The 25,647-nt window shown below is 42.8% G+C and overlaps 1 protein-coding gene across 1 annotated transcript in view; it reads left to right on the top strand.

The window, feature by feature from the left end:
• Window positions 1-2,651: 2,651 nt before the first annotated feature.
• The window catches only part of LOC311226413 (integrin alpha-6-like), a gene marked incomplete at its 5' end in the record, with an annotated part of 54,000 nt that continues 31,004 nt past the window's right edge, over window positions 2,652-25,647 (top strand). Inside the window, 8 exons of the mRNA XM_084311839.1 lie at window positions 2,652-2,668; window positions 6,038-6,165; window positions 6,926-7,005; window positions 12,289-12,550; window positions 14,234-14,365; window positions 16,425-16,638; window positions 19,307-19,500; window positions 21,213-21,310. Coding sequence (XP_084167965.1) covers window positions 2,652-2,668; window positions 6,038-6,165; window positions 6,926-7,005; window positions 12,289-12,550; window positions 14,234-14,365; window positions 16,425-16,638; window positions 19,307-19,500; window positions 21,213-21,310 — 1,125 coding nt within the window. The remainder of the gene's footprint in view (window positions 2,669-6,037; window positions 6,166-6,925; window positions 7,006-12,288; window positions 12,551-14,233; window positions 14,366-16,424; window positions 16,639-19,306; window positions 19,501-21,212; window positions 21,311-25,647) is intronic.

Raw genomic sequence — 25,647 nt, 5'->3', positions numbered from 1 at the left:
TTTATCCTTTATTTATCCAGGAATGTCCCATTGAGATACAAGATCTCTTCTTCCAGGGAGTCCTGACCAACACAGCACACAACAAGTTTCAACATAAAACAGGGCATTAAACAAAAAAACATACAATTCAAATATAAATACAGAGGGTCATTTGTGCAGTGGCAAGGAGCATAATCACATCAACAATAGCATCAGGTAAAACAGTTACATGTTTCATAAAGGGCTAATCGTAGCATACCTTTAAAAGCATTCACAGTAGGAAGTGCCTGTAGACAAAGTTTCACTTGCAGCGTATTCCATAAAAAGGGAGCATAGTGGGAGAATGCAGCTTTACCAAGCTCTGACTGCATCAAAGGAACATTTAACAGCATCCCATTTGCTGCTCGTCTGGTATTAAAAAAGCAAGTATAAAAGGACAGAAGTCTGGAGATATATAAGGGCAGCTTACCTAGCAATGACTTAAGGATAAAAATCAACATGTGTGATTGTCTTCTTTGGTACAGAGAGGACCATCCTAATGACTGATACAAAGTGCAGTGGTGGGTGCGAGAGCCTGCACCTGTTACAAAACGTATGGCAGTATGGTACGCAGAATCCAGCTTTTTAAGCAGGGAGGAAGGAGCATGCATATAGATTACATCGCCATAGTCTAATACAGGCAGAAAGGAACTCTGCACAATTCTCTTCCTGGCTTCAGACGGGAAACATTTCTTTAACCGGAAGAAAAAGCCCAGTTTAGGTCTAAGTTTTCTCAGTAGGTTCCCAATATGAACATCAAAGGCCATCTTTTCATCAATCCATATGCCCAGATATTTATAGGATGCTACTTTGTCAAGGCATGTCCCTTCCAGTGTCAGAATCGGGGGGACAGCTGTATTAGCTCGAGAGCGAGAGAAGGTCATGTACTTGGTCTTTTTTGCATTAAGGACCAGTCTTAGCCTTAGCAAGGAGTGTTGTAGTGTATTAAAAGCATCCTGTAGAAGCTCTATGGCCTGAGTTAAAGAGGAAGCCACTGTGTAAACAACTGTATCATCGGCGTATAAATGAAAACGTGCTGGGTTTATCCCATTTCCTAGTTCATTTATAAAGATGGAAAATAAGACAGGGGCCAAAATAGAACCTTGTGGAACACCTTTGTTTACAGTAAGAGCAGCTGAGGTATAATCTTCTACTGAAACACACTGAGTTCTTTCAGATAGATAGTTTTTAAACCAGCTCAAAGCCATTTTACCAAGACCTATGCAGCCAAGCCTTTGCAGTAGCAATGCATGATCCACAGAATCAAAAGCTTTAGACAGATCAACAAACAATGCTGCACAGTGTTTTTTCTTGTCCAGTGCTTCAATTATGTCATTTGAGACTAGCATAGTTGCTGAAGTAGTACTATGGCCTGATCTGAAGCCTGACTGAGACTCGTTAAGAATATTATGGTCAGTTAGAAACTTTTTCAGTTGTTCGTTTACAAGAGATTCAAAGACTTTGGCCATTACAGACAGTCTGGAAATAGGGCGATAATTATTTAGGTCAGAGGGGTCTCCGCCCTTTAACAAGGGGAGAACCATGGCCGACTTCCATGAGCTAGGTAATTCACCAGCACAAAGACTGAGATTCAAAATAGAGGTTATGGGTTCTGCAATCAGACCTGCAGCAACTTTGAAGAAGAACGGCTCTATCTTGTCTGGGCCTGAAGATTTCTTTACATCTAGGCTCATTAAAGCTTTGTGAACCTGAGAAGTCAAGATGGGGGCAAAGGTGAACAGTTGATCAGGGTCAAGTGGCGGAGGACCTGGCTCTCCTTCTGCAGCGATCATCCCTGAGTTGCTAGAATCAAAGATTGAGCCAGCAGAAATAAAATGATTATTAAAGCTGTCTGCAATATCCATTTTGCCCTTGATTTCACTCTGATTTACCCTTAAGAGATCAGGAAGGCTGTTTGGAGTGATAGAACCTGAGGAGGATTTAACAAGTTTCCAAAACTTTGCAGGGTTATTCAAATTGTCATGAATTGCATTAAGATAGTAGGCACATTTAGAGTTTTTAATCAGCTTAGTGCATTTGTTTCTTAGTGTCCTATACAGATTCCAATCTAATGGAATATTCGATTTCTTTGCTTTAGCCCAGGCAGTGTCTCTCTGTCGAATGAGAGAGGACATAGAATCATTAAACCAGGGGTTATCTTTACCGCTTATCCTAGATGTCCTAAAAGGAGCATGCTTGTCACATATAGCCAAGAAGGTGGATTTAAAATAATTCCATGCTAACTCAACATCGGTCATAAGTGAAACAATGTGTAAATCACTATTAAAAACATCATGTAGAAACGCTTGCTCATCGAAATGTTTGAATCGTCTCTTATGAATGAAACGTGGCTTTCCTTTAGGGACCTTACAGGTTCTCACACAAGCAATTGCGCAGTGGTCGCTTATATCATTACAAAACGTGCCTACTGCGGAGAAACGGTGAGGTGCGTTTGTAAGAATAACATCAATCAAAGTGGACTTCTCTAAATCTTTTTGGTTTAACCGAGTTGGCGAGTTAACTAGTTGCACCAAGCAGAGAGAGTCACAAGTGTCCTTGAAAGAGTTTTGTAAATCCGTTTGCCAGTCCCAGTTTAGGTCTCCGAGTAGAACCATCTCGGATTTAGTCCAGTTATGGAGAAGATTGGAGAGTATGTTCGTGGCTTCGCTTGTGGCAGCGGGCGGGCGGTAGCATCCGACCACTATAATGTCTGAACCATTTGGGAGCGATAGTTTAATTACAGAGAGTTCAAAGCATTTCGGTTTTGTTAGGGATTCGATGCAGGTGCAGTCTAAATGGTTTTTAACATAAATTGCAACCCCGCCCCCTTTTCCCACACGGTCTGTTCTAAAGACATTGTAATCTTTTATATTTATCATATCATTTGTAATCGACTTTTTGAGCCACGTCTCAGAAAGGATAATGATATCAGAGTCAGTCGAATCGGCCCATATTCTGATGGAGTCCATCTTATTAATCATGCTGCGAACATTAAGGTGAAAAAGACGTAATCCGTCTTTCGTTCTAAACTCCTCTGGCGTTTGCAGCTGACACAGTTCTGGGCCTGGATTCGGTTTCACGTTACCCGACATCAGGAGTAGGAGAATTAGGAGCCAGGTCTTCCTCGCTGGGCTGGTCGGCTTGCCGTCGCAAGTGCGCGCTGCATAGGGGGAAAGTCTCCCATTTCCCTGGGCCCATAGACAACGTATTCCTCGTGGCAGAACCCCGGGTAGATGAGACGTCCATGAGAGAAGGTCCTCCGCGAGCAGCGGGGTTGTCATCTTGGCAAAAACTCTTTCTGAATCCGGGGAAGCCATGGTGCCTGGGGTAGGCCACACATCAAACGCAGGTGTGTCTTGTGGGTGTTCAGCGTCGGGAGCGACACCGGTCCCGGAGATCCCCAGCACCAGGTAGAGTAGCAGGGGAGGTAGCCACATCATGGGATTTTCGTAATACAATGTTTAAAAAAAATAAAATAAAATTAAGAGCCCCAAGATCAGAAGAAAAAAAAGTTAGTTATTAAAATGGGTGTTGAAAGTTGTAAAAAATCCAATAGGATTGTAAAAATCTAATAAAAACTACTAATTGCTACCAAACACTGCAACGCTCATCACTGAATAGAGGCCTTGCACAGAATGTTTGTGTAGTTCTGTTCCAAAAACGTGTAGTTCTGTTGTAGTTCTGTTCCAAAAACGCTAGAAGCAAAACAAGTAGTCTCCTCAGTAACAACAACAACAAGTTTGCAGGGCTGGAGGAGGTTAGCTGCTGGAGGAGCTACCTGCTGCAGGGCTGGTGGAGGCTAGCTGCTGCAGAGCTGGTGGAGGCTAGCTGCTGCAGGGCTGGTGGAGGCCAGCAAGGAGGCTAGTAGGCCTCAGCCCACAAAGCAGGGCAGATGGAGGCTACAGCTTGTAGAGCAGATGTAGTATGCCTCAGCTCACAGAAGGTATGTCAGCAAACAGGACAGAAAGCAGGTAATCCAAGCAGCTGCTGTAGGGCTGGTGGAGGCTAGTTGGAAGGCTAGTAGGCCGTAGCCCACAAAGCAGGGCAGATGGAGGCTACAGTTTGTAGAGCAGATGGAGTAGGCCTCAGCTCAGGGAAAGCATGTCAGCAAACCGGACAGAAAGCAGCTAATCCAAGCAGATTTTCAGATTATGTCCAGCCAGTATCTGAATGAAGGCAATGTCAAGCAGGTGTAGTAAAAAAAAGCCATAAAAAACACATTTAAAATACATAAAATCTCACAACTCACAGCTTAAAAACATGGAGCTGCCATCTTGGAAAAGGGGCGTGTACTATGTAAGCTGAACAAATTCTGACATGACTGAGAAGAAATGATTGCTAAGTATATAATAATATACTTGACAAATTACGTGACAAATTATGACCGACAAGATGGCCACAAAAGAAAACACAATAAAACGTAATATAACACAAGCTGTAAACAATGTATGTAAACAAAGAAACAAGAGGAATTCATATACAATTATATAGGATATAGTGTGTTTTGTCTCAAGTGCCATGCTTTCTCCAAAAATCGTGCAAAACTGAAGATGTACTCCACACAAAAAAAAAACTCAACATACAACTCTCAGACTGCCAAAACAAATCCGGATTTACAATTAGAATTTTCTCAAATAAAGCCCTCCTCAAATCGGTGTACAAAGGGCAATAAAAAAACAAAATGATATTCATCTTCCACCACTCCCAGATCACATAGAACACACAACCGCTCCTCCTCAGGTTTACCTTGGAATCTACCCACTTCCACAGCCAATGGCAGGTCGTTGTAGTTGTAGTTGGATGTCTGGCAGCAGTCCCTGCCCACTGTCGTGGAGCCTGATGGCCGCTGGTATGAAGGAGTGGCCGAGGCGGTTAGTTGAGTGTCGGGGGGGGGTATGAGTCTGTGACTGAACGTGCTTCTCGTCTTGACTATATATAGCTCGTCGCTATTTTTATTCTATTTCATTTCATTCTATTCTTAGGCCATTTGTTTTGTTATTCTTATTTGTGACTTGTTCTGTCTAAATGTTTAATGTTGAGTGATTTGGAGTGTCAAATTTCCCTCAGGATAATACATTTCTATTCTATTCTATATCTTTGAAAAGTCTCCATTTATTCAACACTTCTGAATTCACTGACGAACTGAACTGAACTGACAAAAATAAGGTGCATAAAAAAGCAAACAAAATTCCTCCACAGGCTACTCACCATCATTAGTAGAGCGGCAAGCGGCGTTTGGGGACAGAGTGAAATCTTCTTAAAACACTGTCCCTCCACTCATTCCTGAACTTTTTTGTTAAGTCCTTCTCAAATGACAACTGAATTAAATTGGCCTTGCGTCGATGAAGCATATACTAAGGCGATGTTCTGTAAAGACATTCTTAAGGGTAGACATCGAATTATCACAGAGTGCCGTGCTAGCTTCAGTAGTGTTGTTGTTGACATCAGTGCCCACTAGGGCTGTCCCCGACTAAGGATTTGGATAGTCGACTTTGATTGAAAAAAAAAAAAAAAAAAAAAAATTACCAGGGTGGGCACAGCTGACCCAGTGGGCGGGCGCGGCCCCCCAATGCCTGCCCATGGCGCCGGGTCTGACTGCCCGGTAGTAAAAACCCAATTTAAAAAAATCTACAAAAACATAACTTGTCCAAGAGGGGGTCCGGGAGGGGGGGGTTTGAGCTGGAGCATATGTGTGTAGGGTTTTAGAAAATAGGTATTAGGGGTATATTATATACTAACATTTATATAATTGTAATTTCTCTGGATATACACTGTATACGGTTAAAATGTTATTATAGACTATTTTTGTTTTATCCTGTTTCTGTACTTGCATATAATTTAACCACCTTTACTGAAAGTTTCATTATGCATTGTGTGTTGAGTACTGACTTTTAATAATTTTTTGTTTTGCAATAATAAAAAATATATAAAAAAAAAAAAAAAAAAAAACATAACTTGTCCGAAAGGACAAGTAACATTTCAGAAATGTACATGTAAATGTATACTGTGTGTGTTCCAGGCTGTTGGTGGGCGCTCCCCGGGCCAATGCCTTGCCTGGCCAGAAGTCTCAGGTGACGGGAGGACTGTACAGCTGTGACTTTGGCTCCTCCTCCACAAGCTGTGACAGGGTGGTCTTCGATGACGACGGTGAGTCAGCAGATCACATGATCACTGTTAGTGATTATTTCTTTATTATTATTATTGTTTTTCATTATTATTATTATTATTATTATTATTATTATTATTATTATTATTATTATTATTGTTATTGTTATTGTTATTGTTATTATTGTTATTATTATTATTATTATTATTATTATTATTATTATTATTATTATTATTATTATTATTATTATTATTATTATTGTTATTATTGTTATTATTGTTATTATTATTATTATTATTATTATTATTATTATTATTATTATTATTATTATTATTATTATTATTATTATTATTATTATTATTATTATTATTATTATTATTATTATTATTATTGTTATTATTGTTATTATTGTTATTATTATTATTATTATTATTATTATTATTATTGTTGTTGTTGTTGTTGTTGTTGTTGTTGTTGTTGTTATTATTATTATTATTATTATTGTTGTTGTTGTTGTTGTTGTTGTTGTTGTTGTTGTTGTTGTTATTATTATTATTGTTATTATTGATTTAATTATTATTGTTTTCATTAATATTATTATGATTATAATTTCTATTGTTATTATTATGTATTTTATTATGATCATAATCATCATAATTATTATGATTGTTTTTATTATTATAATCGTTATTATTATCTTTTTTATTATCTTGGCGTTGGGTGTTTTGGTTTTCTTTTGTTTTATACTTTGAAATTCACAATATTTACTGTTTCTGTTTCTGTCTATGTCTCTCTCTTTAGAGGATCTAAGCAGAGAAAGCAAGGAGAACCAGTGGATGGGTGTGACGGTGAACAGCCAGGGCCCTGGAGGAAAGATTGTGGTAAGTGTGTTTCTGTGTTTGTGTGTTTGCCATTCTCACCTTCATTTGGTTGACCCCCCCCCCCCCCCCCCCCCCCCTCTACTAGACAAGATTCAAGATTGAAGAGATTTATTCATCACATAGGGGAGAACGGGATAGTTGTCACACTTTTTACTCTAGTGTGAATTGCTCATCATCAAAACATCTTTCAATAGTCATTCCTACATTAAATTAAAGCTTAAGATGTTGGCTTGAAATGTGTATCCCTCTCATTTTCCAACGTATTGTAACAAAGAGTTAATCACTAGGGATGCTCGATATTGGCTTTTTTACCGATACCGATATTCCGATATTGTCCAACTCTTAATTTCGATACCGATACCGATACCGATATCAACCGATACCGATATATGCAGGGTTTCCCCCCAAAAAAACTGAATAATTTCAGGTAATTAATAATTTCACTGGATGCATTCAAAAGGCTTTCTAAATGTAAGCATTATCTGTGCAAAATATGATAATTAAAAAAGTAAAAATTAACATTACATATATCTTGTTGTTGAATTAAACCAACATGCATACTTTTGACAATAAATAAAATAAGAATTGGTTCTTACTTGCTTGCCTGGGTAAATAAAGGTTAAATAAATGTAAAAAAAAAAAAAAATCCGATACCGATATTTTCCGATATCACATTTTACTGCCGATATCGGCCGATAATATCGGTCGGCCGATAATATCGGACATCCCTATTAATCACCTATCAAAGACACTCTGACACATTGTGACAACCAACCCCATCATGGGGATGGTTGTCACAGACTATGGGGTTGGTTGTCACACCATGTGTTTTAATGGGAACAATCGTAAAAAGAAGACAAGAAGGCAGAACTAAATTTGAAAGTTTAATTGCATTGACAAGTTGACAAATACATAACTTAATGCATCTTAACATGAACATAAACAGGAAACACATCTCTAGGCCATCCTATATAACAAAATAAGAACACAATAAATCGGCCTAACAATAATAGCCTACACAACATGTGACAACCAACCCCAAATAAAATGTGACGACCAACCCCAACTGGAATGTCTTGATAGCATCAAGGCTAACAGCCATCTAACAACTAGTTAGCTAGCTAACAACAATCTAAACTATAGCTATCCCTTCACACTAGGGATGGGTATCGTTAGGATTTTATCGATACTACTACTCCTATCGATACTGCTTAACGGTTCGGTACTTTATCGATACTCTTATCGGTTCTTTTTGATAATTTTTTTATGCTTTTTATATTTGCAGTTGAGAGCATTGGTCATCTCCCTACAGTAAAGATTAGAAATGATTGAATTATTGTAAATTTGTGTGGAGTGGTGGGAATAGCTGCTTCAATAATAACTTATAACAACAACAGACAAGTTAGACAACTATGTATACAAAAAAAACGATATACACTGAATTATTAGTTGTTACCTAAAGTCCTTGGACTCCACTGTAGAGAACGGGTGCAGGCCTTTGACAACAAACTTTGTCACAGCCCTGTGACACTCCTTCACCCTATCCTCTGTCATCTTTCCTCTAGCTGCTAGGGAGAAAGGACTTTGGGTGGTGGAGGTAGAGAGGATGTGTGGTGGGCTCACTGGGACACATTGGTGGCTGACCTCAGCTTGACGATCTATAAAAAGTTTTTAGATTGTAGTATTTGTAGCTAAACAATTATTTTGTTTATTAGCCTATTTGTAATAATTCGTTATTAGCCTAGGAAACTCCGTATCTTGGCTTACCGGCTGCAGTGGACGTGGATGCAGATGGACCACTGCGCGCAAGGCAGTCGAATACGGCGCATTTCTGCAAACTAATATAGTGTTTTGCAAACAAATGTTTTGATAGATTGCTCGTATTGCCACCCTTACTGGCAAATGTTTTGTTGCACTTGTGAACGCTTCGCTCTATCCGCCATCACGACTCAGTCCATGCAGAGCTGTCTGTGTCTGTGTGCAGCGCGCGTCAGCACGGAGACAGCGCTGAGATGCTTCCAGCTGCAGCACATCAGGTGTGCAGGGCTTGTATGTGCGGGGCTTGTAAGCGCTGCGGTCTGACGTGCTGCAGCTGCATACTATTGACAGCGCTTTCATTAAGGAGTACCCGTATGTATGTGTAGCGCGACTCGCGAGGAGTGTGTGTAATAATGACTCGCTGCGACTCGCTTCTCGTGCAGAGACAGAGAGAGGAGAGATCGTTCGCAACTTTTAAATAATAATAATAATAATAATAATAATTTCTCTAGAGTATCGATAGCAGTACCGAGGACGTCGGAGCTTATAAATACTCCGGTATTTTCTAATATAGTACCGGTTCCCGTTTAAAACCGGGGTCCGGGGGGCATCCCTACTTCACACGCTTTAAGGGTAATTGTTACGTATGGGAGTGAGTGGTAGTGAGTCCAATGGTGGATGAGACAAGGAGACGGAGATAGGTAGCTCTTTCTAAGTGTAGCAGGGTGGATTATCCCTGCTTCGTGGGAACGGCTGCTGACAGTCACAAGGTAGCTGGACACAGTAGAGCTCCGTCTGACTGCACCCTCGTCTTTGGGCCTGGAGCGTCGACTGGAGGCTGGTAGTGGGAGTGGATGGGGCCCGGGATTTACCCACCTGGTCTGGTACTCTGGTCTTCCTTCCCTGCAGCAGGGCGGTCAGCAGTACTCCCCAACACGCTCCCCACTTCCCCAATTGCTCCTGAGACCCTCCCACACCTGGTGACTGAATTGTAAATAAATACCCTGGGTCCCCCCCGCAAGCAGTACCCTCCCTTACGGACCCTAGAAACCTTACAATGAAAAGGGAAAGGTGGAATAGGAAGGAGTTAATTATGTCAACGTTACCCACACCAAAAGAGTTGTTCAATGGCTCATGTATCGACACACACACAGAGCTCCCATCCAATACTTTAATGTTATTTATACTGTCAGTACAATGGCTTACTCCTAGTGACCAATTGGACTGAAGTCCCACTATAGTTTCGTTGGTAACTCCATACCTCATAAACACGTATATTATACACCCACCTCGGGGTTAACATCAGGGATAATATACCTTAATGTATTTGACTCATCGCCCACGTCTGGGTCTTCACCCTGGATAATACCTTCAAAAAGGCTTTAATTATACGGAAGGAATAGTACCTCCAAAAGGCGTTATCTATACTACACCAGGTCTGTAACTTCCCCACAGGGAAAGGGTTAATTGGATGGGAAAATATTATTAAGCACACAGGTTATCACACTCAAAGAAAAGGAAAGAAAGCAACAAGTGGGCCCACAAAATACCAAACAGAAGTCCTATCTTAATGCCGGCATATATTGTTTGGGGTTCCCCTATTGAAAGGTAGTAGCAACGTTAACTCCGCCCGCAGGCTGCACCACACTGTATACTGTATAATAGCTCGGGAGCATCAATGCCCATTTGTACTCATCCGAAATGGCCGCCTGGCCGCGCCACTGTCGTCCGGAAGGCAAGATGGCGTCGAACGCTCTCGGTGGGGATACCAGCAGGCGGGGCCGGAGCAGAGAGGCAGTGCTGGCGGAGAACGTGTGCTGGCCGATGACGACCTCTGCCGGTCGGGAAGAACTCCCGTGTACTGCAGGCAGCCAGGTGCAGGTCCGGTCGTAGGCTGGCGTAGCAGACTGGTTGCAGGCAGCCGGAGCAGACTGGTTGTAGGGCTGGTGCTGGGACGACACGCGGAACTAGCTTGCCTCACTCACACTGCAGCTAAACTCTGGGTCCCAAACAGCCCTTCTGCTAGACGAGATATATCATAACGCAGGGTGCTCCTAAGCACCGTTCCTCTTCGCGCCACGCTGGCGGGGACGCCTCGCTAGAGGGAATAACTTTAACTTAAGCCCAACTCGGCTATACCGTTCGTATTCTAGGATAACTCGTGGTATATCACTAGGGATATTCAGGGAGAAACATGCAAGGCTCCACTACGAGTACATTCATAGGATAACCCGTAATATACTCCTGTTCAATACGGGGCTCTCCAGACATGACCGCTCCGGTCCAAGTTCAATGTCGACGAGGCTGGTTCCTCGCACTTCCGTCTCAGTTGGCTTGCTTCCTTCTCCGTCGCCCTCGTACGCTCTCTGCTTGCCACCGGCGCCCCCTGCTGGTACCGCCTACTAGCTCCACAGGGAAAAGGATTGTAGAATAGAATCCAGTAATGCCGTTTATAATCCATATTTTGGTCGGTGAAAGAAGGAGGGACTTGCGTCATTGTTCGTGAGAATATCAATGATGTCTTTGTGCACAAAGGGGAAGTAGAAGATTACGTTAGCACTTCTGAATAATAGAAGAATATCCATGAAAGACGCCGGGTGTCAACAGAGAAAACAGAGCTAAAGTAGTATAAGTGCACAGCGAGTGGCTCAGCAACCTCTGACCAGCTCCTTCCCACACGAACGGATATCTGAAGCCTCGACAACAAGACAAGGGAACAGAGAATGAATAAGTAGTCACAAACCCAACATTCCAATCAATTAGCAGTGACAGCAAATTGACAGCACAGTGACAGCAACCAGTGGAGAGTACCAATCAGTGACACACAGGAATGTGGGCGTGACAACCAAAATGCGAATACCAACCACCAGGTGACAACATTCCCGAATGACAGCTGGGTTTCCGGGAGAGGGAACCCAGAACGTTACAGGTAATAATAATTGTGTAAAAGCCTAGAAGAAAAATACTGAGGAGCGGAACATTTACAAATGGACATGAAAAACACAAAAAGTCCTCTCACCTCAAGTTCAGCTGTTTCACTCCAAAGATGACAATGTAGGTGAACTCTGACACCAATTCTGGACATTTAAATACCAATGTATCGGAGACAGGACCCTCTGGTCGTGAAATATAATGAATGTAACAACCTACCCGTGTGACAACGTCCCCCGTTCTCCCCTACATACACGAGACATGTAGTGAAATGAAGGTGGCCATGCCCGCCTTGAGTGTGCAAAAAAATACAAATAATAAAATAGAATAATAAAATAGAATAGATAATAAAATAGACACGATAAAAAGTAATACGAATAAAATACAATACAATGCTAAGCTTAAGAATGAAAGGTAATGAGTACTATATACAATAATATACAAATATATGTTATGTTTTTTTAAAGTGACCTTTTTTCTAGTGTGTTTGTGTGTGAGAGAGTGCAAGTGAGGATGTGTGTTGTGTGTGTGTGTAGACCTTTGATTGACAGTCCTCTCAACCAATCCCCCCTCCCCGTCTCCCCTTCCCTCCAGACCTGCGCTCACCGCTACCAGGTGCGGGGTAACGTGAACACCCAGCTGGAGTCCCGCCACGTCCTGGGCCGCTGCTACATCCTGAGTCAGGACCTGACCATCGACCCGCTGGCGGCCGAGGACGGAGGCAAGTGGTGCTTCTGTGAGAACCGGCCCTACGGACACGAGATGTTCGGCTCCTGCCAGCAGGGCCTGTCCGCCATCTTCGACGAGGACTATCACTATTTCATCTTCGGGGCCCCCGGTGCATACAACTGGAAAGGTAAGGGGTCCATGTAATAATAATAATAATAATAATAATAATAATAATAATAATAATAATAATAATAATAATAATAATTCATTACATTTATACAGCTCTTTTCTAGACACTCAAAGCGTTCCCCACAACGTAGGGTTAAGGAAATTGCCTCCTTCACCACCACTGGTAGCAGTCCTTGGGCTACGCAGGCTCAATGGCTGCCATACACACTGGCACCCGGCACACATCACACTACACAATGGCTGAACGGCTCAGGAGACAGGGATTGATATCAGCCAATTATGGGGAAGGGATGATTAGGTGGCCTTGATGTCAGAGACGTGTGTGTGTTTGTGTGTGTTTTGTGTGTGTTTTGTGTGTGTTTTGTGTGTGTTTGTGTGTTTGTGTGTGTATGTGTGTGTTTTGTGGAGGAATCCCTTTGTTTGCGTAGCTTGAATCTCACACCTAGAGAGACAATGCCCCCCCCCCCCCCCTAACCGCCGCCCTTCTATTAGTAGTCGTTTTAGTAGTAGTCGTTTTTTATTCAGTCATGACACACAATAAAAATATCGTTCCAGACTGTCAACGGTCTTTGATTTTGGCAGTGACTGAAACGGTACAGGCTGAAGTATAGTCCTATAGTCTTATTTAATTAAGCCTCCAAAACTAAAACTAAAACTAACTAACTAACATTTGTAACCCTCATAAATATTTTTACAAACAAAAGTGAATGACTTATTCTCTTATCCACAAAAGAGCTAGAACCCCTTCTCCACTTCAGTCTCCCAGGTGGCCTTGTTTGTATGTGTTTCACTATTAACCCTTTGACTACCACACTACCAAAGGGTTAACCCTTCCACTGAGACAATACAGAAGGTTAACCCTTTCACTGCCACACAACAAAGGGTTAACCATTTCACAACCACACTACCTTCAGTGAATTGTTGTCAAGTCGTAACAGTGTAGAGCTTTCAGACAGATCTGCAGGTTATTATCACAAACATCTGGCGACAGAAAGAGAACGACAGCATCTGATCCTCATTGCCAGTCTCTCGACTCTTCTCATCTCCAGATAAATTTATTTGTTTTTTCACATCCATCTTTAATCATCGCCACTGTGGACGTCCCTTTTACAGTCTTGTGTTTGAGATGACTTTTCCATTCATTATTTGCGTTGCGTTTTTTTTAATCCTTTCATTTACATGCCATGTCCATCCCTCCACCACCCATCTCCTCTCCTCTCCTCCCCACCTCCTCTCCTCTCCTCCGCCTCCCCTCCTCTCCTCTCCTCTCCTCTCCTCTCCTCTCCTCTCCTCTCCTCTCCTCTCCTCTCCTCTCCTCTCCTCTCTGCCTCCTCTCCTCTCCTCTCCTCTCCTCTCCTCCCCTCCTCCTCTCCTCTCCTCTCCTCCTCCTCTCCTCTCATCTCCTCTCCTCTCCTCTCCTCTCCTCTCCTCTCCTCTCCTCTCCTCTCCTCTCCTCTCCTCCCCTCCTCCCCTCCTCCTCTCCTCTCCTCTCCTCTCCTCTCCTCTCCTCTCCTCTCCTCTCCTCTCCTCTCCTCTCCTCTCTGCCTCCTCTCCTCCTCCTCTCCTCCCCTCCTCCTCTCCTCTCCTCTCCTCTCCTCTCCTCTCCTCTCCTCTCCTCTCCTCTCCTCTCCTCTCCTCTCCTCTCCTCTCCACCTCCTCTCCTCCTCTCCGCTCTTCCAAGGTGTGGTGCGTGTGGAACAGGACAACGCCACCCTGTTCGAGATGGGCGTCTATGACGACGGTCCCTATGAAGCGGGAGATGAGAACCTATGGAACCCTAGCCTTGTACCCGTCCCGGCCAACAGCTACCTGGGTACGTGACAACACCCCTCCCTCCCTCCCTCCCTCCCTCCCTCCTTCATACCTATCTCTGTTTGTTCATTTCTTCTCCATCTCATTTGGTCACTTATCTCCTCCGTTCATATCTGAAGTCAGGAGGTGTGGCCTCACGGTGCTGTTTTGCAATCGCGGTACAAACGGCAGGGGGCTGATGTAGGGTTTCTTCTTGTCTTCGCTGGATGAATGGATCACTACACAGTAGGGATGTCCCCGACTAAGGATTTGGATAGTCGACTTTGATTGGCCGATATTAGCCGATAGTCGATTTTTTTTTTTTTTTTTAACAAAAAGTATAATTTTTTTTTTATCATTCCATTTGGGCTGTGAGGGGTGCTTAATGTCTGAAGGAGTCGACGGAAGGCTTCTTGTCCTCTGCAAAAACATGCAATTGGTCCACTGATGGATACATCTTGATATTTGTCTAGTCTAGTGTGTTCATTAGATGGGTGAAATCCTCTTTCAGTGCCTCTGTGCCTGTTTTCTTAGGCAGTTAGCCATTAGCATTAGCCATGCTTCTAGGCCTCTTTTCTTTTGGAAAGAATGATAATTTTTTTTATAAAAAAATCATTTTAATAATTATAATAATATATATAAATTTTTTGCATTCGACTAAGAGGTTGGCAGTCGACTACGGCTCCTTTTGATCGATCAGTCGACTATTTGACTAATAGGGGTCAGCCCTACTACACAGTGTGTTTTATATTTGTGTTTTGTATCTTGGGTTGTGTGAGGTCCTTGTTCCTCAGGTGTTTGCACTTCTTTAAGGTGTTCTGTTCATGACCAGCCTCTCCAGCTCCGAGCCCGATCAGTTTGTATACAAGTCCCCCTCCCCGCGGGACGACGCGGCGGGCGCACTGCCGTCCAATAGCTATTTAGGTTTGTTTGTTGGTCAACATCAACCTGGTGTGATGATAACCGTCCCATGTTCCATCCACTCCTCCGCTCATCATCGAGGTCTATACACCGCTCTGTTCTTTAGACAACGACGATAAAACAACGTGTTTCCAACGACGCTTGGCGACGGTTGAACCAACACTTGAACCAGATTATTTTGACCAAGTGGATCCCATGCTATAGAACATACAGTGGATCCCATGTTATAGAACATAGATCCCATGCTATAGAACATACAGTAGACCCCATGTTATAGAACATAGGTCCCATGTTATAGAACATACAGTAGACCCCATGTTATAGAACATAGGTCCCATGTTATAGAACATACAGTAGACCCCATGTTATAGAACATAGGTCCCATGTTATAGAACATACAGTAGACCCCATGTTATAGAACATAGGTCCCATGCCATAACATAGGTCTCATGCTGTAACATCAAATGGTTTATAGACCTCATCATTGTGTTTCGTGAAACAGAGAAATGTTTGCACAGAGTTTGACTTCATAACCATCTTGACGTGACACTAAATGTTGAGGTTTTTGCTTTGTTCCAATCATGTCATTTCATGCATGTCGTGAATTTGTTGGAAAATTACAGCCTTCTCATTTCACACACGTTTGATTACCTCTGTCTGCCTGACCTGTCTGTCTGTTCATCTATCTATCTGTCTGTCTGCCTGTCTGTCTGTCTGTCTATTCATCTATCTATCTGTCTGTCTGTCTGTCTGTCTGTCTGTCTATTCATCTATCTATCTGTCTTGTCTGTCTGTCTGTCTGTCTGTCTGTCTATCTGTCTGTCTGTCTGTCTGTCTGTCTGTCTGTCTGTCTGTCTGTCTGTCTGTCTGTCTGTCTGTCTGTCTATCTGTCTGTCTGTCTGTCTGTCTCTCTGTCTGTCTGTCTGTCTGTCTGTCTGTCTGTCTGTCTGTCTGTCTGTCTGTCTGTCTGTCTGTCTGTCTGTCTCTCTGTCTGTCTGTCTGTCTGGCAGTCTGTCTGTCTGTCTGTCTGTCTGCCTGACCCCTGTCTGCCTGACCTCTGACTGCCACTAGTCATCTATCTCCGTCTGTCTGTCTGTCCATCGGTCCGCCGGTCGGCCTGTCTGTGTAACCGTCTCGTGTCCCCCCCCCCCCACCCCCAGGTTTCTCTCTGGACTCGGGGAAGAGTCTGACCAAGAAGGGCCAGCTGACGGTGGTGGCGGGGGCCCCCAGGGCCAACCACAGCGGGGCGGTGGTGCTGATGAAGAAGGGCCCAGACATCAGCAACGTGCTGCAACACGAGTTCACGCTGCATGGCGAGGGCCTGGCCTCCTCCTTCGGATACGACCTGGCCGTGCTGGACCTCAACGGGGACGGGTGAGCGAGGCCGCATCACACTAGGGATGTTTTACCACCAGTGTACATTTTATATATTAATATATATTATTATATATATATATATATATATATATATATATATATATATATATATATATATATAGGTTTAATTATTTTGACTATGTATGTTGGTAGTAAGGTCGCACAGTAATTCAGTATTATCATTTATCGTATCTCGATCATATCATGATGAAATGATAACATTGAGATTAGGGATGTGCATGACTGACCAAAATCATTTTCGAATAGTCTACTGTTCTTAAGACCGAATATTAGTTATTTTCTGTTTCAGTTTAAATTCAGTTAAAATGTTCAGTTTCAGTTAAATTCAGTTATTCTTTTTAATAGAATGGATCATTAAAATCAAAGGGTATTGCACATAAATACTGTAGGCACTTCAGAATTTGAAGTTCAGTTAATCCTTCAGAACGTTGATCGGCTCAGCTGACCGACAATAAATCAAAATGACACCATTCACCGTCGTAGCCAATGCATCTTTTAGATCAATTAGGCTATGAGAATTAGGCTGCCTCTAAATATAAAAAAGGAATTAAATAATAATGGTTTGCTTCAATACAAAAAAAAAGTATTTTATAAAAAAAGAAAAAATTAAATATAAAAAAAAGATTTACTCTGACATGAAAATCGAATGTGGAGACTGGCATCGACTATTCGAAAATCTGAATATTTTAACTCATCCCTACATCAAACGTGTACAACGTTAGAGCTTCTTTCCCTGGACCATAGTAAGAACTCATCAACCCACTCAAGAGATCATCTCACTACCCACACACATCATATCTGTGGGAATAATCATCACTCCGTATTCATATTGATATGTTATATTCATGTTGATATATTATATTGACGTTTTATATCATATCGATTCATATTGATCCTTTGCACTTTTTATAACTGTCTATGCACTATTCTATGCTGACCTGCACTTGTAATAACTTTTAGCAATGACATGTGCATTGTGAGGAACAAATAGGTGGGAATGTTGTAACTCTTAATTTGTTATTGTATTATTTACAGGTAGTTGTAAAACAAAAGAAAAATCATGTAATTGAATCCATCACTTGTATTAGTCTTGAGGAGAATAGCCAAGCTATAGGCTCAAATAGATCCTACAAACACACAAAAGAGAACACGCACACAAGCGACCAGGGCCCCGTTCCCCATACCTGGATAACTGAGTTAGCCGGATAACTTTCGGTTAAGTCTGACTTAAGCCGGACTTTCCGGCTCCCCGTACCTGGATTGTCCAAATCACTATGACAACAGATCCAAAAGTTTGAGCCTGGTCGAAAGCAGGGTTTAAGTTCAAGTTAGCCGGATGAAGCACAGCCACGCCCCCGCAAAGAAAGTGACAGCGCGTTTCCTGAAATTATTCCCACAGTCTAGGATCTGCTTTATACCATTCTGAATTACGTTTTTGTGCTCCATTCTTCCAGAGGGGGCTTTTGAAATGTAAAATAGACCCAAAATGCTGATACTAAATTCACTTTGTCCTAAATAATGCACGTTATATATACCGTGGCGCTCGCTCGGTGCGATGTACACATTATGTGGTTATTCTAACAACGCGCAGCATTGCAAATGTGAATCCCGCAGGGATATTTTTAATGATTGAAACCTATCGCTCGTTTGGCTCTGATTCCTTTCATATTCTCCGCTGTGGATGTTTAATGGAGCGCCTGGATTGTGTTTCATTCAAGCATAAAATTGAAGTGTCTATGCGTGGATTGTGGATCTTGTCTCGTTCATTAATGTATAAACAATGAATTTATCCCATCTGGCACAGTGGCTCAGCGGTAGTGCTCAATCCTGGCAACCCAGCGACCGGTGTTCGAAACCCCGTGTTTCCAATATAATTTTTTGGAATATAATATTAATGATTATACGCCAAAGTAGCCTAGTTTCAAGTTAAAATATTATAAATCTACATGCATTGAGGATGTCATTCTTTATATAGCTCTCAACGTGCACCAAATTGAATTATTCCTACATCGCAAAAAGAAGGGGAAGACTAGGTTTCGAACCCCGGTCGTCTGCGTGAAAGTCAAAAGAAGAACCCGTTACACCACAGTGGAGATAAGTAAAAGATCGACTATACATCAATCAATGGGAAGAGAGCCGTATCGTTATTTTGTATAACAGTTTAACTAATTATTTTCGCTAGCAAGATCTCATTTGATTATTCAATCCAGCAGGCAAGTTTAAAGAAATATAATCTGATTGATTGAGGTAATGAGGGACTTAAAATTAGCCTATAGATAACGCATTTAACTTGTCGGCGAGGCGATTGAGCCGTACTGCAATATGTTACTAAAGTTTTAAATCAATTAATCAATCAATGCCGCTAGAGAATCAGGATCTCTGCTCTCGACACTTGCTGCCTTCTCGGCTGAGGCGGGCACGCGCACTTATCCTGGGTCTCAAGTCTGGCTTGAGTTAACGAGACTGAATCCACCTTCGAGGAACAGGAAAATCCCGGCTTCAAACATCGGGTTAACTGAATCTGGATAATGACATCTTGATCGACTTAGTTGAACCAGGTACGGGGAACGGGGCCCAGCTTGTACATACTGTAGGCTCCGGTGTACATCGTAATGAAGCTCAGTGTTCTGCTGTCGCCTCCCAGCTGGCAGGACATAGTGGTCGGAGCGCCCCAGTACTTCGAGAAGGACGGGGAGATCGGCGGAGCCGTTTACGTCTACATCAACAAGGCCGGGAAGTGGAACCGGGCGACTAAAGAGAGGATAGACGGACCGCAGGACTCCATGTTCGGACTAGCTGTGGAGAACCTGGGAGATATCAACCAGGACCGTTACCAAGGTGAGCTAGGGGACAGTGGGTCTCATTCTCTCAAAACATTTGCTCTTAGGGCCATTTAAGACATCTTAGATTTTGGGATTCCCCAACCGTCCCTAAGCTTGGATTTTATTTATTTTTCCGACATCAAATGCGTAATTTTTTATCGTACAAATAGTGTCATATTTATTTTAATTATGATTCATTCATTCCAAGGAGGCCTGTAGAGTTGACATGAAGGAATCACTATGATTCCTCCCAAATAAAGCCGAATCCAAGCTTAGGGACGGTTGGGGAATCCCAAAATCTAAGATGTCTTTAATGGTTAGACTGGGTATTAGGGCTGTCACATAATTTCTGATTTTCAAATTTAATTTCGAATTTACATAAAAACATGAGATTCGAACGTGAACGGAGAAATTCGAATTTGAAAAAAATATGAATAAAAAATTTATTATAATAATAATAATAACTTAAAAAAAACTGTAAAACACGTATTCCAAATAATTACTGGTCATGGTTATTTTTAGTCTTGCAATTTCAAGAGTCGACCAGCACATTTCATTGTTTCTAATGCTTCATGGAGCATGTTTACTTTATTTGCTCAGCCTCATAGTAGAAAAACACATCTTCTAAAATAGTTTTTGTGTTGTACAGTATGCAGTATATACAGTATGTACAGTATGAAAACAAACAGTCAGGTCATATAGGTGAGACTGTACTGAAAAGAATGATACCAAACACACCATGGTAAAAAAGAAAATTGCCAAAACGTTGAAAATAGCTTAGACTCGAGAGGGTGTTTTGTGACACTGACATTTTCATTCTAATTCAAGCTTGTCTACAATTCTGCAACGAATATCAAATTCGATTGTAATTTTTTGTTTGTTAAAGTGACAGCCCTACTGGGTATGTGTCTGAGAACCTGGGAGATATCAACCAGTACCGTTACCATGGTTACCAAAGTGAGCTAGCCAGGGGACGTGTCTGACTGTCTATTAGGGCTGAACAATATAGTGAATATATACAGATATCGCAATATGAGAGAGTACAATGTCTATATTGCAAAAGCTGCAATATGGACATGGGTTAAAGGTGCTATAGATAAAAAAAATTATGTAGAGTAATACTTTTCTTTAAAGAATACATCCACAGAGGTTTTAGAAAGGTGCAGAATAAAAGTATTGCTTCCCCCCCCAAAAAATATAGATGAATGAATTCATAACTAAAATGCACCTTATTGGATAAATGATGATTGTGCTCTAGTGCGACATCTAGTGGCTGAATGTTATCTATAGCACCTTTAAGCAGTGTGAATGAGAAGCACTCAAGAGACAGGCCTCTCTGTGGTTAACCCTTTCACTACCACACTACAGAAGGTTAACCCTTTCACTACCACACTACAGACGGTTAACCAGTGAACTTGTGGCAGTGAAAGGGTTAACCCTTTGGTAGTGTGGCAGTGAAAGGGTTAAGGCAGCTGGGTAGCGTCTGATAACAGGCGGATGTGTCTTCTGTTCTTCTTTTACATGCTGGCCGTGAGTATGAAAGTATAAAAGTACAAGAGTATATATATAAGTAACAGTAGATAAAATATTTCACTGTTACAAGTGACATTTGAGTTGATTTAATTTTTTTTTCTGCAATATCAGTCAAAACAAAAGCATTGTGATATTTTGTCAATGTTGTACAGCCGCACTATGACGGCATCTTTCTCCTCTCGCCCTCTCTGTCAGATTTTGCAGTGGGGGCTCCCTATGATGACGATGGAACAGGGAATGTCTACATCTACCATGGCTCAGCTATGGGACTCAAGAGCAAAAAACCAGCACAGGTAACTAACTATCTAACTAACTGGCTGGCTGGCTGACTGACCAGAATAACAAATTACCTACTGTACCTACCAAACGTGAAACTTCAATTAATATCTTGGGCTTTTATTTGCTTCAATCACTGAACTCAACTGGCTTATATTTGGGACAGGCGTCTATATGGAACATGCCTTTAATTCCTTTTGCACAAAACTCTATGCTATTGAATAACGTGTCAATTATGAATCATTCATTCGATCTCTCTCTGAGAGACAGCGCTAGTGAATGTAGTGAGAAATGACCGGTAGTCTTTGTTTTCAGTTGCCTCTCGCTGTTCAGTTCAGCACTGGACAGCGCCCCGCCACACACAACTGTGAATGATGTTTGACTTTGAATGCAAGTAAGAAGAATATATACAAAATGTGTAGGGCTGACCTCAACTAGTTAATCATTATTTCCAAAAGCAAAGAGGCCTAGAAGCGTGGCTAACGCTAATGGCGCGCATACTAGCGAGGCTAACTGCCTAAGAAAAGGCGCTCAGAGGCACTGAAAGAGGATTTCACCCATCTAATGAACACACTAGACTAGACAAATATCAAGATGTATCCATCAGTGGACCAATTGCATGCTTTCGCAGAGGACAAGAAGCCTTCAGTCGACTTCAGCACCCCCACAGCCCAAATGGAATGATCCAAAATAAAAATAAATTGCATACCAGTCGACTATGGGTGACAATATTGTCACAAGGAAAGATGAAATTACCTACCTGGGTTCCATCCTAGAGGCAAATCTTTCCTGTGACAAAATGGCATACAATGTAATAAAAAAAGTCAACCAACGAACTAGATCCTTGTACCGGATCTCCTCTCTGGTAAACAAGAATACCCTGAAGACTCTGGCAGGAGCACTCATTCAAGGGTACTACGACTATGCTTGCACCTCATGGTACCAAAGCACCTCAAAGGCGCTAAAAACAAGATTACAAACATCACAAAACAAACTAGTCAGACTACTGCTTGACCTTACCCCTAGAACCCACCTCACCCCTGCCCACTTTGACAACCTAGGATGGCTTAGAGTAGACGGCAGAGTACAGCAACTTGCAATGGGCCTGGTCTACAAGATACACTATACGACTAAGGTACCCATGTACATGTCAAAATACTTCCCAAAGGTCAGTGAATACTACGACAACAACACCAGAGGAAGCTCAACAAATCATGTTAAACCCAGATTCGGCTCAAACAAGGGACTAAACACGTTTCGCAATTATGCCACATCAATATGGAACGCCCTACCCAAAGCTGTAAAGGAATGTGAATCCCTACCCACATTCAAAACCGCTCTTAAAGAGCACCTGCGGGAGGTAGGGATGGGAATCGAGAACCGGAACCGGTTGGGAACCGGTTCCTAATTGTCTGATTCCTGGAATCGCATGCCTCTGTGACTATTGATTCCTCTTATCGATGCCATGTTTTTCTGACAGTTGCGCATTTGAAAACAATAACGTTAGTGCTACACATGCAGCCATAGCAGACTATTTGATTCCTTGACTAAAACCTAAATGAAAACGAATGCTTTCACTGTATAAATATTCTCCCATTTCATCCATTTTAGATGATCACAATAGACTGAGGCTGCAGCTAGTGGTTATCGCGCACATCAGGAAAATCCTTTCACGCTAGCACAGCGGGGGTAAACTGACTCAGGAAAAGGTGAACGAGTGTCACCGAGCAGTCACTAAATTTGTAAGGGCTCGAAATTGCGACCATTTTGGTGGGGGCTCAACAATAAATGACAATCAGAAATGTCAAGTTGCATGTTGTTATTCTAACCAGCTTAGTTCTGTTGCATTTCCAATTCATTTATTTAAATTATACATTTATCAGGAATCGATAAGGGAATCGATAAAGAATCGGATCGATAAGCAGAATCTATAATGGAATCGTATCGATAAAATCTTATCAATTCCCATCCCTGGCGGGAGGCTGCAATTCTAAACTGGCCACCGTAAATGTCCAAACCCCCCACCCCCACCCCCTCCTGGAGGGGGGGGGGCAACCGCGAGGGGGGGGGGACGCTCTCTCGTTGTCGGAACACAGTGTGAGAAGAGCATTTATGCAGGTGAACACCAGGAAGGCTGCTGGCCCAGATGGCATAACAGGACGTATACTCAAGACCTGTGCCAACCAGCTGGCCCCTGTGTTCACCGTCATATTTAATCAATCACTGGCGGAGTCAGTGGTCCCTGCCTGCTTCAAGAGGTCTACCATCATCCCTGTGCCGAAGAAACCCTCCCCAGCATGTCCAAATGACTACAGACCGGTGGCACTCACCTCTGTGGTCATGAAATGTTTCGAGAGGCTGGTCAAGGACCACATTTGTGCCTCCCTCCCCAGTGATATGGACCCTATGCAATTTGCATACAGGACAAACAGGTCCACCGACGACGCGGTCTCCCAGGTACTGCACAGCACCCTCTCGCACCTTGACCGTCAGAAGGGGGGCTATGTGAGACTGTTGTTCATTGACTACAGCTCAGCGTTCAACACCATAGTCCCCACCAGACTGGTGGACAAGCTGATCGAGCTAGGTCTGAGCTCCGCCCTGAGCGCCTGGGTACTGGACTTTCTGAGCGAAAGACCCCAGGCGGTCAGGGTGGGGGGTCAGACCTCCAACACCATCACCCTGAGCATCGGGTCCCCCCAGGGCTGTGTTCTGAGCCCCCTGCTGTACTCACTCTACACACACGACTGTGTGGCCAAGTTCAGCTCCAACTCCATAGTGAAGTTCGCAGATGACACGGTGGTGGTGGGGCTGATCTCGGACAACAACGAGAAGGCCTACCGGGAGGAGGTGGAGGTACTGGAACGCTGGTGCCAGGACAACAGCCTGCTCCTGAACATTGGCAAAACCAAGGAACTGATCGTGGATTATAGGAGAGGACAGCAGGGGACACACACACCACTGATGATAAACGGGGCTACCGTGGACAGGGTGAGCAGCTTCAAGTACCTGGGGGTCCACATCTCAGAGGACCTGACATGGTCAACACACATAAGCACAGTAGTAAATAAGGCGAAACAGCGTCTCTACCACCTGAGACAGTTAAGGAAGTTCAGAGTATCGGGGAAGATACTCCAGTCCTTCTACTCAGGAGCTGTAGAGAGCATCCTGACCGGAAACATCACTGCCTGGTATGGAAACAGCACGGCACAGGACAAGAAGGCCCTACAGAAAGTGGTGCGCTCAGCCGAGCGTACCACGGGTATTGCACTACCCCCCCTGCAGGTTCTATACAACAAGAGGTGCAAATCCAGAGCCTGCAGGATAATGAAAGACCCTCACCACCCCAATAACAGCCTGTTTCAGCTGCTGAGGTCAGGCAGACGCCTGCAAATCTCAGCTACTAGGACAGAGCGGTTTAGGCTCAGCTTCTTCCCCCAGGCCATCAGAGCCATGAACAATGTACATTGAGTGCTCAGAACATTGAACTGTCCACACACAAGCACACATGAACACACACACGACACGCACACTGTGCACGCTCACACACGAGCAGCCACTTAACACTTTAGCATGAGCGGGCACACACTCAGGCCGCACGCACCCTCACTTATTGCCAAAAGGAAAGGCCACTTTAAATTAGTATTAGCAACAGTAACAGTGTATTGCACTACTATTACTACTACTGTTAACTGCCAACTGTTACCCGTCATTGCACAAATTTATTGTTACCTGCTACCTGTTATTGCACAATTTTATTGCACACATTTTTTGTATTGGATTCTATTATATGTTATATGTTGTACCAATTGCACATCGTTGTGGGCAAGACCACCCGCATTTCATTGTATATCCGTATGCCGTGACAAATAAAAACTCTTGACTTGACTTGACTCCTAATAGACAGTCTCCTCCCCACCGCATGTATATATTCTCCGCCTCCAAATGTACAGTCTCCTCACCACCGGATGTATATTTCTCTCCCACCCACCCACCCCCTCCTAATGTACAGTCCCCTTCCCATCATATGTATATACTCTGTCAGGATCTATGAGTAACAGTACTGTATATTTGGATACCGCATATGTCACAAATGCATCAGTACTAAATACCTATACTAAATACCTATATGTATGTCATGTATGTTGAGTATGTCATAAATGTCAATATGAATTGAAAATGGGGGACCCTGATGTAAACAAGACAAACGTCTTTCTCTGGTCTGCATCCCCTTAACAATTGTGTGTATTGAGCCGTACTGTATTGTACCCATTCTGCAATCTGTTAAATAAAGTTTTCATTCATTCATTCATTCATTCATTCATTCATTCATTCATTCATTCATTCATTCATT

This window comes from Notolepis coatsorum, assembly GCF_963971535.1.
Source record: "Notolepis coatsorum genome assembly, chromosome: 4".
In the NCBI taxonomy this organism is placed as follows: Eukaryota; Metazoa; Chordata; class Actinopteri; order Aulopiformes; family Paralepididae; genus Notolepis; species Notolepis coatsorum.
Note: the sequence above shows the minus strand (reverse complement) of the source record. Positions and strands in the feature narration are given on the sequence as shown.